A 17,009-nucleotide genomic window follows, 5' to 3' on the forward strand; every position below is an offset into this window, starting at 1 on the left:
ACTTTCCTGGGCACCTGGGTGGCTTAGCTGGTTAAACGTCCAACTCTTGATTTTTAGTTCAGGTCGTGATCTCAGGGCTGTGAGATCAAGCCCCCAGATTGGGCTCCGCTCTGGGCATGGAGCCTGCTTAATATTCTCTCTTTCCTTTTCCCTCCACCCTTCCCCCCACCACTCGTGCTTGCTCTCTCTCTCTCTCTCAAAACAAGCAAAGAAACTAAAACAACAACAAAAACCATTTTCTTAAGCAGTTTGAATGTCCTGTGCCTTGAATAGCCATGGAATGTACTCTAGTTAGTAAAACAGTGAATAGTATGATACAGAGTAAGTAAAGAATATTTGGCATCAACTATTTGGCTGTGTTAAAATTACATTTTTTAAGGGCCTAATCCACTTAACTATTCTTAGGATTAAGAAACTCAGAATGGGGTTGAAGATGTTAAATTTTGAGGGTTTGTTTATTTGCTTGCTTTGGTGGGGGAGAAGTCTGGGCAGTTTCCTTATAGCTCTCTAATATGGACCTGACAAGGGAGTTAAAAAGGCAGAGAATGACTGAAGAATTAAGTGCCTGTCTTACCAAAAGGTAAAAGTGACTGTAACATCTAGGAGAAAGGATTTCCTGAACTTGAGTGAAGGTGGGACCCGGTGCTGAAGCTCCATGATGTGCAAACATGGTCAATAGAAGAAACAATATACCATCAGCACACCCAAGCCTCCTCTATGGTTGGATGCTTTGAAGACCTTTGGTCACAGATGTAGATTCAGGAGCTCCTGATTATGTTACCAGAATAGGAAGGTCAAAACATCGCTTCTGTTTTCGAAATTCATCCACTGGCTCAACTGAATTTAAAATAAAATCTAGGCTCCTTTCCATAGTCTATAATGTCCTTCATGATCTAGCTTCTCCTGTCTTCAGACTGCATCTCTCAACCTTTTGACATGCTCCAAAATCACTTGTTAACTTTCTGACTCCCCTACATGCCAAGCTTGTCCCAACCACGGAAACCCTACGCTTGTTGGTCCCTTTGTCTCTCCATTTAGAGTTCTCTTTCCCCAGATATTCACGTGTCAATTCTTTCCTATAATTCAAGACTTAGTTTAAATTATCACCTCCTAACGGAAGTCACTTTCTCACCTTTTACTTTGTCTTATTTTTACCATGGCCCACATCCTTATCTAAAATATTTATTTATTGTAGTATTATGTACTAGATTATCATTTCCTATATCTGGCCACTAGAAAGTAAACATCATGAGATCTAGCACATGGAGTATTTCTTTATGGCCTCTACTATTCATATATGCCTGACACAGAGTTGACATGGAACAATAGCTCATTGCTAAGAATGTTACCTGAATGAATGAGTGTACATTGAACTAGCCAAATTTCCAAGAGCATCAGAGGAATTTGGAAGCAGGTGAAAGTCCAGGAAGCTCTCAAGATCTGGAAGATTCGGTGGAGGTCAGTCAAGGCACGGTCAGGACTGGCAAGCTGAATCTTTCATAAATAGGAGTACACAAAAACAGATAATTCTGGGGTCAAACACTAGAAGCAAAAAAGGCCTAGAAGACTCCTAAATTATTCCTAGATAGCACAGGTGCATTGGTTAATAAGCTACTCCTTGGGTTAATGCATTTGGCTATTGTACCAACTTGTTTAGAATAGGAAGCATTAGTTTTCATAGCTTCTGATTCCTGTTGCTTGTATCTTAGCCCATTTCTTATTTGTACTGTCTCTTTTAGTACAGTAGCTTTTTAACCTATTATTGAAGATCCAGTTTAATAAATTCTAGTGGCTATAACAGAGAACTTGCATTCACTTTTGGAGCTTAGTGGTTAAACATCATTAAATGCACTGAGGCAGGGTTATTCTTTCCTGATTTGTATGGAATCCTAAACTGTTTAATATGAACATTGTTTGAAAGATAAGCGTATTAATCAGGTCATGTCCCCTAAAAGTAACAAACATGATCTACAAAAATACAAATTTCAGTTATCCTTTTTTCAATGATATAAAATGTTTATTTAAAAAATATATTATGAAATATGAAGGTAAATTTGTACTTCAGCAAGACACCAATGGGACAAAGCAGAATCTGGGTTGAGCAGAGCACATCAGTTGTTCTCAAGCTTCTGTGTTCTGCCATTCTCTCTTAAGTGGCACCATGATGTAGAAACATACACAAACACAAACACAAAAACATATCACTAAGTGGGTCATCCCTTTAAAAAGTTATGATAAGAAGTACTTCTTTGTGCTAGGACACCATAAAGTATGGGGACAGTGAGGTTAAGCTAAGATTATACAACATACTCTGATTGAGGCTCACCGTCTTCTAGAGGAGAAGAGTTGGTAAAGGTAATTACAGCAGTGTAATAAGTTCTATAACAAATACATAGACAGGGCAGAGCAAAACAAGGGATCATTGCTTAATGTGATCAGGGAATGCATCCAAGAGATAAAGGGCTTTATACTAAGTGGTAAAGAGGGAGTTTGAAAGGTTGCCCAACTGAAGAAGGCACTGTAGTCAGAAGGAAGTTGGAGATCAGAAGAAATAGTATTTTTCAGAGAATTGCCAGAAACCAGGTACGGATAGGGCCAGGTATGCACATAGGGGAGAATATAATATATGCAAAGAGAATATAGTGTATGCAAATAGAAGAAGAATATAGTGTATGCAAATAGTGTATGCAAAGAGAATATAGTGTATGCAAAGTGTAGAAGAGCTATTTGGCAATACGGTTGACAGTTTGCATACAATACTTTCTTGTACAAGAAATGGTCTTGCCCATGTTCGTAGCTACCTCCAGTCATTATGAAAAACCAAAAGTATCCTTACTTTTGGTAGCCAGCTTCCAAGGTGGTCCCAGCCTCCAAGGTGATCCCCACTCATCCAGACTCTTGCTGTTCATACCCTTGGGTAGTCTGCTCCCACTTTGCACCACAGTTTGTGCGCCTGATAGCGTGAAAGCAGAGCTGATAAATTGCCTTTCTTGAGATTGAGTCATAAAGGATTGTGAAGCAAAACAAACTGAGGGTTGCTGGGGGGAGGGGGGTTGGGAGAAGGGGGTGGGATTATGGACATTGGGGAGGGTATGTGCTTTGGTGAGTGCTGTTAAGTGTGTAAACCTGGTGATTCACAGACCTGTACCCCGGGGATAAAAATATATGTTTATAAAAAAAAATAAAAAATTAAAAAAAATTAAAAATAAAGGATTGTGAAGTCTCTCTTGGTATCTCTCTGTCCCTCTTTTTTTCTGTCTGTCTGTCTGTCTCACACACACACACACACACACACACACACACACACACAAAGAAACCACTGGTCTGGGGAAAGGCAGCAGTCATGCCCTCAAAACAGTCCAATGAACTGAAGCCATCTGCCATGAGTGAGCATGGACCAGATCCTCTTGGACATTCAGATGACCATAGTTCTGACCAACCACCCTGACTACCACCTCATCAGAACCAGAACTAGCCAACTAAGCCATTCCAATTCCTGATCCATAGAATCTCAAATGATATAATCAATATTTGCTGTTTTCAGTTGCTAAGTTAAGGAATAATTTATTAATTGCCAATAGATAAGAATACACTATTCACTTCCAAATGCCGTCTGGGGAGCAGTATAGTTACCAAAGGAAAAATCACAGGTCGGTGCTAAGGGCCTTGAGCTTCTCCCCATAGGCAGTGGCAAGATACTCACAGATTTAAGGTAAGAGAATGAAAAAATTAAATTATGTTTTAGAAAGACTGTTTTTTGCTGTGAACCCAGAGTTTCCCATTCCCTTCTTGAGTCCTCCACTATTGCTTTTTCACCTACTTCTAAAGGGAGTAACAAACTAGAAGGGCGTTTGTTGACTTGTTTTCCTCCTGGCTAGACTGGGAGCTACCTGAGAAATGAATTATTGGTCAATATAAATAATTCTTTATGTTCCTGGACTCCTGCTGAGCACGATGAGAGGTTCTCAACAAATACTTGGGTTTGCTGAGTGATAGCAGCTAAATGTGCCTGGAGAAAGGACATTGGGCTAGCAGACTATTACATTAGCTCACTGCAAAAGCATTGAAGAAATAGCCTTCAGAGATGTTAAAGAAGAAGAAAGCAGAAATCAGCCAATTTACACACACACAGATTTAAACTTAGTTTGGCAAGTGTGATGGTTTTTCAAATAACCTAAACCTTTGTCCCACCTCCTGGTGTTGTCATAGCTCTTAAGCAGATACAAAGAAGACTCCTCTAGTCTGTTCAGCTCAAATGTCTGGCAGAGCCCAATAATAGTATCTGAAGTTTGTAGTTAGAAAGCCACCAACCAAAAAAAAGGAAAAAAGATAAGATTTTTTAAAAAGTAAGTTTTGTTGCTCCTTCAAATGTGATGCATTGGTTTTTACCGAACTGATACAAATTTCAATGGGAATAAATAATAAAATATTATAACCTATGAGCACTATATTAATATATTATAAGTATATAGATATAAAGAAATGAATTTTAGTTAGTTTCATATTTTGCAGATACTCATGTTTCTACTCATGGAGAGAAGCACGTAGTGAGGAACTGAACTCTTCTGCCCATATCCAGCAAGGAGTGGAAGGAATAGAAGGAATGGAAGCATCTGGCCAGTAGCCATATGAGTCGACCACCTTGGAAGCTGATCCTTCAGCCTCAGTCAAACTGTGACCCTGTTGACATCCTGACTCTGGAAGCCTGAGATGCCAGAATCACCCAGGAAAGCCCAAGGTGATCAACCCATCCTGGTTTGCCTAGAACTTTCTTGGTTTTGACACCGGAAATCCCATGTCCCAGGAATTCCCCAAGTCCCAGGTAAACCAGAATCGTTTATCACCCTAATCTTTCCTGAATTCTCAGCCCACAGAAACTGTGAGATAATAACTAGCCATTAAATTTGGGATTAATTCATTACACAGCAGTAGATACTAATTCTGGAAACATTGTTTATTACTGGTTGTGGGTGAAATATCAAAATGCAGGAATAAAAAAAAAAGAAATGAATTTTATATTCATATCAAGATATCAGAGTGTCTTAATTAAACAAAAATGCAAGTGTAAGCAAGTAACAAAGACATGTTAACCAAAATACTTTGTATACATAAAACATCCTCACTGAAAATTCTAAAATGTACTCTAGAGCTCTTAATAAAATTTACAAAAACCTCTTTTAAAACAAATGTCCTAAGCAAGCCATAAATATTTATTTGTTCTGCTCTGAAAACAGAAAGTTGTGTCAACAACAACATAGGAATGTACCACAAGAGTCATCTACACATCTCATAATTCAGAATAATGGTTGGAAAAGGGTGTCCACATATCTCACACATATTTCATGTATTTTAGTTTTTAGTTCTTTTTTTTATCTACACTGCTTCCAATAAATAAATGAGACATCTGATTTCATGATCTACCTCAAGTAAGTCATTAATTTGTCCCTATATTTCCTCTAATTTTAAAATAGCGCTTCAGTTGCGATCCTTGTGTTATCGTGGAAACCAAAAAATTTTTGCTCACTTCCTGGTTACACAGAAACAGCTCTTTTTGTGGTAAACTGACTTTAAGTTTCATTTCCTATTTTAATTTCATATCCCTCCTGCATAAGCACATTCACAAAAAGAGGAAAAAAAATGACAGCCTAAAATAATGTTTGGTAATTGACTACATTTTATGAAAAAATATTAGTTTAAAGGATATTTCTTTTCCTTTTCATCATTTATTCCCCAACAGTAAGATAATTTCTCATATATTCAAGGTTTTATTACAAATATTTGAGTACCATAGAGTGGCTTTAGTAGTGGAATATGAATCAGAAACAGGGTAATTTTTTAGGAATGGTCTGTATGGAAGAATTTAAAAATGATCTCTCAAGGATTTTAGTGATCTAAATTAAATATTAATGATTTGTATTGGATTTACCATCACAAATGCATTATGTGAGAAGGCAATCTTTAAAAGTTTTAATTTAAATTACAGTTAATTAACATGCAGTGTAATATTAGTTTCAGGTGTACAATAAAGTGTTTCAACTTCCATACGTCCCCCTGTGCTCATCACAGCAAGTGTCCTCCTTAATCCCCATCACACATCTAGCCCATCCCCTGTTTGCCTCCCTTCTGGTAGCCATCAGTTTGTTCTCCATATTTAAGAGTCTCTTTCTTGGTTTGCCTCTCTCTCTTTTTCTTGTTTCCCTTTGCTCTTTCATTTTGTTTCTTAAATTCCACCTATGGGTGAGATCATATCGTATTTGTCTTTCTCTGACTGACTTATTTTGATTAACATTATCCTATCTAGCTCTATCCATGTAGTTGCAAATAGCAAGATTTCATTCTTTTTATTTTTATTTATTTTATTTGACATTTTATTTTATTTAACTATTTATTTGACAGAGAGAGACACAGCGAGAGAGGGAACACAAGCAGGGGGAGTGGGAATGGGAGAAGCAGGCTTCCCACAGAACAGGGAGCCTGATGTGGGGCTCAATCCCAGGACCCTGGGATCATGACCTGAGCTGAAGGCAGATGCTTAACGACTGAGTCACCCAGGTGCCCCAAGATTTCATTCTTTTTAATGGTTGAGTAATATCTGCTGTATCCATTGTATCTATTTACTACATCTTTATCCATTCACCAAGTGATGGATGCTTGCTTGGGTTGTTTCCATAATTTGGCTCTTGTGGATGACATTGCTGTAACATTGGAGTATGTATCTCTTCAAATTAGTATTTTTGTATTCTTTGGATATATTTTGGGTAAATATCTAAATATTCTTTGGGTATATTTTGGGTAAATATCTAGTAGTGCAATTGCTGGATCATGGAGTAGTTCTATTTTTTACTTTTTGGGGAACCTGCCCACTGTTTTCCGCAGTGGTTGTGTTTCCACTAACCGTGCAAGAGGGTTCCCCTTTCTCCATATCCTTGCCAACACCTGTTGCTTCTTGTGTTGATTCTAGTCATTCTGACAGCAGTGAGATAATATCTCATTGTAGTTTTGATTTACATTTCCCTGATAATAAGTTATGTTGAGTATCTTTTCATGTGAGTGGCCATTTTATGTCTTCTTTAGAAAAGTGTCTGTTCGTGTCTTCTGTCCATTTTTAAATTGGATTATTCATTTTGGGGCCTGTTGAGTTGTATCACCTCTTTATATATGTTGGACACTAACCTTTGGTCAGATTTGTCATTTGCAAATGTCTTCTCCCATTCTGTGGGTTGCCTTTTAGTGTTGATTGTTCCTTTGTTGTGCAGAAATTTTTTATTTTGATGTATCCCAATAGTTTATTTTTGTTTTGTTTTCCTTGCCTCGAGAGACACCTAGAAGGAAGCTGCTACAGCCAGTGTCAAAGAGATTACTGCCTGTTTACTATTCTAGAATTCATATGCACTTCAGTTCTCACATTTAGGTCTTTAATCCCATTTTGAATTTATATTTCTTATTGGCATAAAAAAGTGTTCCAGTTTCATTTCTTTGCATGTTGCTGTCCAGTTTGAAAATGAATGAAAATAAAAACATAATGGTTCAAAATCGTTGGGATCCAGAAAAAGCAACTCTAAGAAGGATGTTTACAGAAATGCGGTCCTACCTCAAGAAGCAAGAAAAATCTCAAATAAATAACCTAACCTTACACCTAAAGAAGCTAGAAAAAGAAGAACAAATAAAACCCAAACCCAGTAAAAGGAAAGAAATAATGAAGATTAGAGCAGAAATAAATGATGCAGGAACTAAAAAAGTAATAGAACCAATTAATGAAACCGGAAACTGGTTCTTTGAAAAGATCAAAAAATTGTATGAACCTTTAGCAAGACTCAAAAGGAAGAGAGAGACAGACAGAGAGAGCGAGCAAGCGAGAGAGAAGCCAAATAAAATTGTGTATGAAAGGGACAAATATCAACCAGCATACAAAAATACAAACAATTGTACAGAATACCATGAAAACCTATATGTCAGGTACCTCATATGAGTGGTTCAGTGGGTTAAGCCTTTGCCTTCAGCTCAGGTCATGATCTCAGGGTCCTAGGATTGAGCCCTGCATTGGGCTCTCTGCTCAGCGGGAGCCTGCTTCCCCCCACTCCTGCCTGCCTCTCTGCCTACTTGTGATCTCTGTCTGTCAAATAAATAAATAAAATCTTAAAAAAAAAAAAACCTATATGTCAACAATTTGGACAACTAGGAAGAGATGAATGAATTCCGAGGAGCATGTAACCTACCAAAACTAAAGCAGAAAAAAACAGACCATTTACTAGGGATGAACTTGAATCAATAATAAAAAAAAAATCCCAACAAACAAAAGTTCAGGACCAGATGACTTCAGGTAAATTCCACCAAACATTTAAAGAAGAGTTAATACCCATTTTTCTTAAACTATTCCAAAAAATGCAAGAGAAAGGAAAATTGCCAAAGTCATTCCATGAGGCCAACATTATCCTGATACCAAAAGTAGATAAGACACTACCAAAAAAAAAAAAAAAAAAAAAGAGAGAGAGAGAGAGAGAACTACAAGTCACTATCTCTCATGAATATGTATGGGAAAATCCTCAATAAAATATTAGCAAATCAAATCCTACAATATATATTTTAAAAAGTCATATACCACAGGTATATGAGATTTATTCCTAGCATGCAAGGGTGGTTTAATATTTGCAAAGCAATCAGCGTGATATGTCACATCAATAAGAGAAAGGATAAAAACCATATGATCATTTTAATAGATGCAGAATAAAAACAATGAGAGTGGACTTCTTATCTTGTTCTTGATCTCAGGGGAAAAGCTCTTAGTTTTTCATCATTAAGTATGATGTTGGCTGTGTGTTTCTCATATGAGATCTTTCATTATGATGTTGAAATATGTTCACCTCAGACCCGTCAGAATGGTTAAAATAAAAACCACAAAAACAACAAGTGTTAGGGATGATGTGAAGAAAAAGGAATCCTCTTGCACTGTTCATGGGAATGCAAATTGGTACAGCCTTGTGGAAAACAGGAGGGAGTTTCCTCAAAAAAGTTAAACATAGAACTACCCTATGATCCAGTAATCACACTAGTGGGTATTTACACTAAGAATATAAAAATACTAATTTGAAAGGATATATGCGCCCCTATGATTATTGCAGCGTTATTTATAATATTATAACTTATAATATTACATTATTTATAACAGCCAAACTATGAAAGCAGCCCAAGTATCCAACAAAAGATAAATGGATAGAGAAGACGTGTTATATCTACACAATGGAATATTGCTCAGCCATAAAAAGGGAATGAAACCTTTCCATTTGCAACAACATGTAGAGAGAGAGAGTATAATCTTGAGCGAAGCAAGTCAGTTAGAGAAAGACACATACCATATGATCTCACTCACATATAGAATTTAAGAAACAAAACAAATGAGCAAAGAGAAAGAGAGAGAAAGACAATTCAAGAAATAGACTCCCAACGATAGAGAACAAACTGATGGCTACCAAAGGAAGATGGATGAGTGGATGGGGAAAATGGGGGTTGGGGATTAAAGGGTACACCTGTTAGGATGAAAAATAAAATAAAATAAAATAAATGAGAAAAAGAAAAAAATATATACAGTTTATTGGTACACAAGAAAATAAGTATTTTGCATTAAAAGCCAGAATTTTAGAGATGCAAACGTTGAAAAGATTGCAATTACCCTGTCCCTAATTTAATGAACGGTACAGTTTTAGTTTTTGAAGCAGTATAGAAAGTACATACATATTTAAATTAAAATAATTTCTTTCAAAATTTTCTGGTTGCAAACTTTCAGGTATGTTAATGAAGATGGAGGTTTTTGAGGTAGTCCTTCGGGCTTGGTGGGTTGTTCCTACGCTTTGTTGCAGTCCTAAATTAGCTTGGTTTGCTACTGCCTTGATGCTAACTAATGTATACATACTTAAACTCACAACAATCATGTGAGGTAAGGATTAGGAGCCTCAGAATACAGATACTGATATTACAGTATAGGAGAGTTAATAAATTTTCCAAATTTCTACCTAGTAAGTGGCAGTACTAGGATGCAAACGGAGACTCAGTGCCTAATGATCTTAAGCTCTCAGCCAGTCAACAGGCTTTGAGTGTCTTAATTTAAAGGCCAATGGTGCACCCTCAAACTCTGGCCTAGATTTGCCACTGTTTTGCACTTCTGTACTAAGCTCCATGAAAAATTTCTAGTCTCATTGGTGATCCTTGTCCTACACGTCCACTCTACTCCTTGCTTTTGCTTCAACTATGTCTTCAACTCATTTCTGATTTGGAACTTACATTAACAATCTATTTTGTGCAATTACTTAAAATAAGACGGCATACAGTCAGGTCCAGAGCAAATGGTTTCGCCCAAGCAATGCGGGGGGGGGGGGTCTAACTTTGTCTCACACAATCTTTTAATTAATGCGTTTGTTTTTAAGCCCTTAACCTTCATTCTAAACCTTCAGAGGAAATCAGGGCCTCAAAATCCTGACACAGTCCAGGTTTCTGAAGAGGAAATCCCTTTTCTCTACCAAATGAAATTAAATTCAGGACCCTTTCTCCCCACCCCCCAAGTGACCCTGTAAATCATAACACCATGAATCCATCTTCATTCCATTCTGTCATTTGGTTTCTTTTCTCCTATTCTCTTTGTCCTTGAGGCTTTTGCCCACCGCTCTCACTGTCACTCTTGGATTCTCTTTCAGCGGGGTCCTAGGAATGGATGTGGGTATTCAATTTGTCATATTTTACTGGAAGTCTAAAATCCATCTTCCTCCTTCCTTCCCTCTCGCCCTTCCTTCCTTCTGTCCTTCCTTGTTTCTTACTCTGATCAGTATCATTGACACGCAGGTCCTTAAAGGTGCAGGGGCTCCCAAGCTCAGAGTATCAATGAGGTCTGAATTGTGTTTTGCTGCTTGGTAGTTGTGTGACCTCCAGCAAGTTAACCTATTTTGCTGTTCCATTTGTAAACATGGGGATTATAGTTCCCACTTCCTAGTACTTCTTTGAGAATTACAGGAACTAACATAATTTGAAAGGGGAGCACCACAAATATACAGAGTAGGTACCCTCCTGACTGTCTGCTTCCTTCCTTCAAATCTCCCCCAGCAACCACATCTTGCACTCACACATTTTTACACAAATGCCTGGAGTGGGCATCACTGTAATACAATAGGGGATAATTTGGAGTCAGGGGATCTTAAGCACCAGGAAGCAACATTAAGCAGCTGGGCAGAGGAAAGGAGAGGGCTAGGAGTTTAAACGGCTTTATCTCTGAGTTCAAGTAGTAGTGAATGTCTTTTGCTACTTTGATCTGAAGCCTTCAGAAGAAATAAAGGAGGCTGCAGGTGGCAGGAAGAAGTCTAGCGCCTTGTTTCCTAGTTGACAGGGAATAACTGAGGTGGTTATTTAAATTCTCTTTGTTTGCGTTAGATTTATCTCTGTTTTGTTTAACCTTTATCTCCACATTATCCTTTTCCTGCAGAGTGGTCTGATTACAGCTTCTCAAGTTTACCGTCCTTCCTAGGGTCCGGGGCATTCCACTATTTCTCACCTCAGACCTGGGAATACACATCTTTACATTTAAAACCGCAAATGTTAAGGCAAACAGGATTGCATCTGAATTTCACTTGGGTGTAAAAAAACGGTGAAGGAGCTTTTAGGAATGTTAGACCCAATAGTAATTTACACAGTCTTTCTCTTTTAATTTTCCCCAGCTTCCTCTTCCTCTGTCGTTTGATTCACTTTACCTTAACTTAGCTCCTCCTTCTGGCTCCCTCCCCTCATTAAAAAAGGCCCACAGAAACCCCAAAGAGGCAAACTGGAAGGGAAGAAATGCAACTAGTCCCTTGGGGCAAACCTGGCAGCCGGCGAATCCGGATCCTAAGGGTGTTGCCTTCCCCAGTGGCGGGTCAATCACTCCCTCAAACTACTACCCACTTCAGCGCAACCTTTCTCCACTCCTCCTACCCTCTCAGCTGCCGGGAAATCCTGGAGCAGCCCTTGCCCTGGAGCCGCCCGTGTTTTTAATAACCGGGGACTTAGCTGAGTTTTAAAGACAAAGGAAACACGCACTTCAGGGGCCTTGCCGCGGAGCCCCGGGGTGCTGGTTTCCGCCGCAGGGTACGCCTCCACCAGCTGGCTCTGCACAGATTAAGTCAGAGGAGCTGCGCACAACTTGTTTGTTTGAAAACCTGTTTGTTGAAAACGAGATGGGTGCGTCGGCCTCCCCCGGGGGCCACTGGCGTGTGGGAGAAGGGAGGAGGTTCTGCAGCTCCAGGGCGCTTTCCGTGCGGGAGCTGCGGCGCTGGGGGCGCACGCAGGAGCTGGGTTTCTCCCGTGGTGGCCCCGGCCCCTGCCTCCCACCCCCCCAGCCCCCACTCCAGCCTGTTGCTTCCCCCGACGCTCCAGGTCGGCTTTTGCCGGCAGCTCTAGTGTTCCGGCCAAACTTCAGCGCCCCGCGCGCCGCTCCGGAGCTGCCCCCGCCTCCCGCACGCTCCCCGCGGGGTTGGGGACGTCGGGGGCGCCCCCGCTGTTGTCTGCCAAGTGCACTCCGGGACCGGGGGGCGCGGCCGGCGGCGATGAAGCCGTCTTGGTTGCAGTGTCGTAAAGTCACCGGCGCTGGGGGACTCGGGGGGTCCCTGCCCGGGTCCGCGGCGGCGCGGGGGGCCGGCCCGGCCCGCAGGGCGTACGTGGCCCCCGGCCCTCGGGGCGCTCTCGGGGGCCGGGGCTGCCGATCGCTGTCCACGGCCGGCGGTGGCGGCGAGTACAAGACCCACTTCGCGGCCTCGGTGGCCGACCCCGAGAGGTTCTGGGGCAAAGCGGCCGAGCAGATCAGCTGGTACAAGCCCTGGACCAAAACGCTGGAGAACAGATACCCCCCTTCCACCAGCTGGTGAGTGACTCCTTCGCCAAGCCAGATCTCTCACGACTTTTGGGCGACCGGGCCCGACGTCCCCTTCGCGGGGAACCTGGCACTGTTACGAGAGAAATTCAGGACTGGAGATGTGCTCAGATCTTTCGATTTGTGTTTCATTTAAATTTTATAGTCAACTCTTTTGCCGTCTCTTGAGGGGTTGGGTTACTTGTTATGAGCCCAGTTTCCTATAGCCCAGAGATTTACTGGCACGGCAGGGCTCTGCTTGGCACTGGCCATGTTACAGGGCTAAAACAAGGGTCTGGCCCCAGGGACAGCACTGTCCAGTGTGTGAGACAGCCACGGAGACAAATGGGAACAGTGGGATAAACTAGGCAAGTATTGCCAAGTATCCACACACTGCAGGGAGCAAGGGATTTAAATGAGGAAAGACTTCAGTAAAATCACACCTAACTAGGGTTTGGAAGGAGGGGTGTATCTTCTCAAGGTGGACAAGGATCTAATTATTAAAGACCAGGGGTTGGAAAACAGGCTGAAATTTGACCGTTACTGTGGTTGCAAATTATTGTGTTGGCTAGAGAGGTGGGAGGGGGGCTCATGAGCCAGCTTAGATTAGATCCATAGCCCTATTGTCTATATGAAGCCATAATATGAGGTACTCCAGAATTATGCACATATAGGCCAGGTGGTGCTAGAAATCATGGTAGGATTTTTTTTTTTTTTTGTCTAGAGTTGCAACTATAAGCAGCTATAAACATTATTTTTACATTACAACCAAACAGAGATACATTGTAGAATAAATGCCAGACTTGTCAGAATAGTAAGGGTGAGGCACACAGTCTATGAAAACTGGCGTTGTGGCTGCTTGTTCAGCTGTGTGCCTAGTAGGTATGTGGCTGCTCTCATCTGCTGGCCATTAGAGAGAGATGTTTCCTGTAAAAGTTTGAGAAACACTGCAGTGGGGTTTCCCAGATTTCCAAATTCCCAGCAATGAATGGGATTGGGGAAATGACAGGTTTGGATTTGACAAATGTCTCCTTGTTGAAATGGAGAAAGGCAAGCCAACCAGACCCTGTTCTGTATTGTCATCATGCTCCCCCCTTCATTGTTTGAAACAGTTTACATAGTTTTCCCTTTAGAATCTGAGCACCTTTTCTCTTCTGGTTTAATTTTTCCAGTAGTGTTTGACTAATCCTCTTTGACATGCCTGACAGTGATCGAAGCACCATGTATATTTATATGTCTATGTCTATATGTCTATATATACACATATGTGTGTACATATATGTATATATGTAGACATAATATAGTACACATGGACATATACACACATATGTGTGTATATGTCATATGTGTGTGTATATATGTATATATGTAAGTCATGATGACTCATGACGACTAAGAGCATGGTCTGTGGAGCCAGAATACTGGGTCTAAGTTCTGGATCTCCCAGTTACTGGCTGTGTGTTCACAGCTGAGTTACTTAATCTCTCTGCTTCAGTGTTCTCATTTATAAATGTGGTAATAGTATGAGGACTAAATGGGTAAAGAATTAAGACCATGTCTTGGATGAAATAGACTTTAAAAATTTTGGAGGAAGAGTAGCTAGCTATCTTTGCACTCTTACACCATAGTTATTTCAGGAGGGGAAAACTCTCCTTGTGTGTGTTTTTTTTTTTTTTAAAGATTTTATTTATTTATTTGACAGAGAGAAATCACAAGTAGGCAGAGAGGCAGGCAGAGAGAGAGAGAGGAGGAAGCAGGCTCCCTGCTGAGCAGAGAGCCCGATGCGGGACTCGATCCCAGGACCCTGAGATCATGACCTGAGCCGAAGGCAGTGGCTTAACCACTGAGCCACCCAGGCGCCCCTCTCCTTGTGTTTCTTAGAACAAAACAAAAATCATGGTCTTTCCTAAGAGTGTATTCTCAAAGTTGTGTGTCTGCATATCTGTCATAAAGTATGGTACTGAAAATGGTTTATGTGACTACCCCCTCCCCCAAAACCATGTGAAGAGAAGTTAATTAAGAAGTCATAGGAAAAAAAAAAAAAAGAAGAAAGAAGTCAAGTAACAACAAATGAAGGCCATATATAAGGCAGTGGCAGTGACAATGGAAGGGAAAGCAGAAGTTTCTAGAGGGTTGGTAGGGGTTGACATGGGGCCCGAGTGAGTGCAGAGAATGTCGAAGTCAAGGGTTCATCAGATAGGTATTTTAGACCTGGAGATTTTTTTTTTTTTTTTAAGATTTTATTTGTTCATTTATTTGTGAGAAGTAGAGACAGCACAAGTGGTGGGGAAAAGCAGGGGGAGTGGGAGAAGCAGACTCTTCTGCTGAGCAGGGAGCCCATGTGCCGCTGGATCCTAGGACCCTGAGATCATGACTGGAGCCAAAAGCAGCCACTTAACCTATGGAGCCATCTATGTGTTCTTAACCTGGAGATTTTCTTTCTAACTTTTTTCTTCTTAATCTCTAATTGCTTGCCTAAATTTTCTAAAATTGTCTGCATTGATTTTTTTTTAAAGATTTTTATTTATTTGACAGAGATCACAAGTAGGCAGAGAGGCAAGCAGAGAGAGAGAGAGGAGGAAGCAGGCTCCGAGCGGAGCAGAGAGCCCGATGCGGGGCTTCATCCCAGGACCCTGGAATCATGACCTGAGCTGAAGGCAGAGGCTTTAACCCACTGAGCCACCCAGGAGCCCCTGCACTGAATGTTTTTAATGACATTTTTACCAAAGGGTCTTCATGTTTTCAAAAATTCAATGCATTTTAAATAACTGACATTTGATAATACTACATATGAACTCTTCATCTTTGTACTCTGGGAATCACGTGGCCATACCTCCTTTGTAGCAACCCAAAAGATCAAGGTGCATAAAGATAAGTCTGTGTATCCTTATTTATTTTAGCAGTGTGATCGGATTTTACTAAGAATTTTGGTTGGCAGAGAAGAATTAGGCAGGAAATGAAGGTAGGAGACCATATATCTAATCTTAAACTTCAATAAGCACTTTCAGTTTCAAATAGAATCCATTACTGTGTTGGACACATATTTGCAGATATTCCTCATGGGTTAACAGTTATCTATAAAGCTAAATTCAAGGGCAGGATGAATGTCTCTCTCTCTCTCTCTTTTTGTCTTTATATCCCTAGGATCTAGGGCAGAGTTGACACACGGGTTTTAAAAAATGTTAGTAAAGTAACAGAGTATGTAGATGCGATGATTTTTGCTTCTGTATGTCTTTGGGAGGTGGTAAGGGGATATAAGCATAATTTGTTCTGAAAGAGACTTACTTATTTTCTGCATCACTGGGAGCTGGGTAATGGAGATGTGGACAGCCAAATCTTTCAGTAAACCAAGGAGAGGTTGCTACAGCTTTCTTCTCCTAGACGGAGCTGCCTTACTTGGAATCAAGATCTCTGGTGCCCTTTGACTTCTCCGTCTTCCTTATAATCTTGTCTGTTTTTCTTGAAAGTAAACTCCACTCAGCATCTGTAGACCTATCAAAAGCTCCAACACATAAATAGTAATGCGTGTGAGCTTTCACAGTGGCATCAACTAACTATACCATAGCAGTCTACCTACGCAGGAGTGTGAACATGGAATAGAAATTCTTAAGGGTGATAAACTAAAGGACTCTCCATTGAAGTGAATAGTCCTGTAACATAACCACCAATGGTTAGTGGTGGATGTAACATAGTCTTCTCTAGAAGGATCGTGGAAGGAGTCTTGAGGAAATGATGTTTCTACGGAGATCCCAGTGAGTAGAGATAAGACATCTCTGAGATCTCTGAAAGATAAATCCCAGTTACATGTAGGTGCTCTAGGAAGTTGGGAAGAACCACCTTTTGTTACAGTTTGTTGATTAATTCACATTCTTGATATCTGGCTTTTGGGGGTACTAAAGTGTCTACTTTAGGAACTTCAGTGGAAAACTGCAGTCAAAGGTGAAGCAATTAGAATTCCGATTAGTTTCTCTAATCCTGGAACAAGGAAATGGATGTTTGGGTTATTTTCTCTCCTGCATTAGGTATCCTGCTGCCTAGCCTGAAATTGAAATCCAGCTGCCACTCTCTGAAGTAAAGATTAGGCAGTCCACTTTGTGTTATACTTTGTGGTTGACTCTTCTGTGTAGGTCATCACTTTATTCTTTTC

At 40.5% G+C, this 17,009-nt stretch overlaps 1 protein-coding gene and 1 long non-coding RNA gene across 2 annotated transcripts in view; one reads left to right on the top strand and one right to left on the bottom strand.

The window, feature by feature from the left end:
• Nucleotides 1–11,924, bottom strand: part of LOC106004531 — an 81,031-nt gene extending 69,107 nt beyond the window's left edge. The window contains exons 1-3 of the long non-coding RNA XR_006607527.1: nt 11,840–11,924; nt 2,837–2,953; nt 1,350–1,494 (exon numbers count right to left, since the gene is read on the bottom strand). This is a non-coding gene — a long non-coding RNA (uncharacterized LOC106004531). The remainder of the gene's footprint in view (nt 1–1,349; nt 1,495–2,836; nt 2,954–11,839) is intronic.
• Nucleotides 11,925–12,191: 267 nt separating this feature from the next.
• ACSS3 (acyl-CoA synthetase short chain family member 3) overlaps nt 12,192–17,009 on the top strand; it is a 155,255-nt gene continuing 150,437 nt past the window's right edge. The window contains exon 1 of the mRNA XM_004781261.3: nt 12,192–12,874. Coding sequence (XP_004781318.1) covers nt 12,192–12,874 — 683 coding nt within the window. The remainder of the gene's footprint in view (nt 12,875–17,009) is intronic.

Source organism: Mustela putorius, unplaced genomic scaffold (assembly GCF_011764305.1).
Source record: "Mustela putorius furo isolate JIRA1106 unplaced genomic scaffold, ASM1176430v1.1 tig00000640_pilon_pilon_pilon, whole genome shotgun sequence".
NCBI classification, from domain to species: domain Eukaryota; kingdom Metazoa; phylum Chordata; class Mammalia; order Carnivora; family Mustelidae; genus Mustela; species Mustela putorius.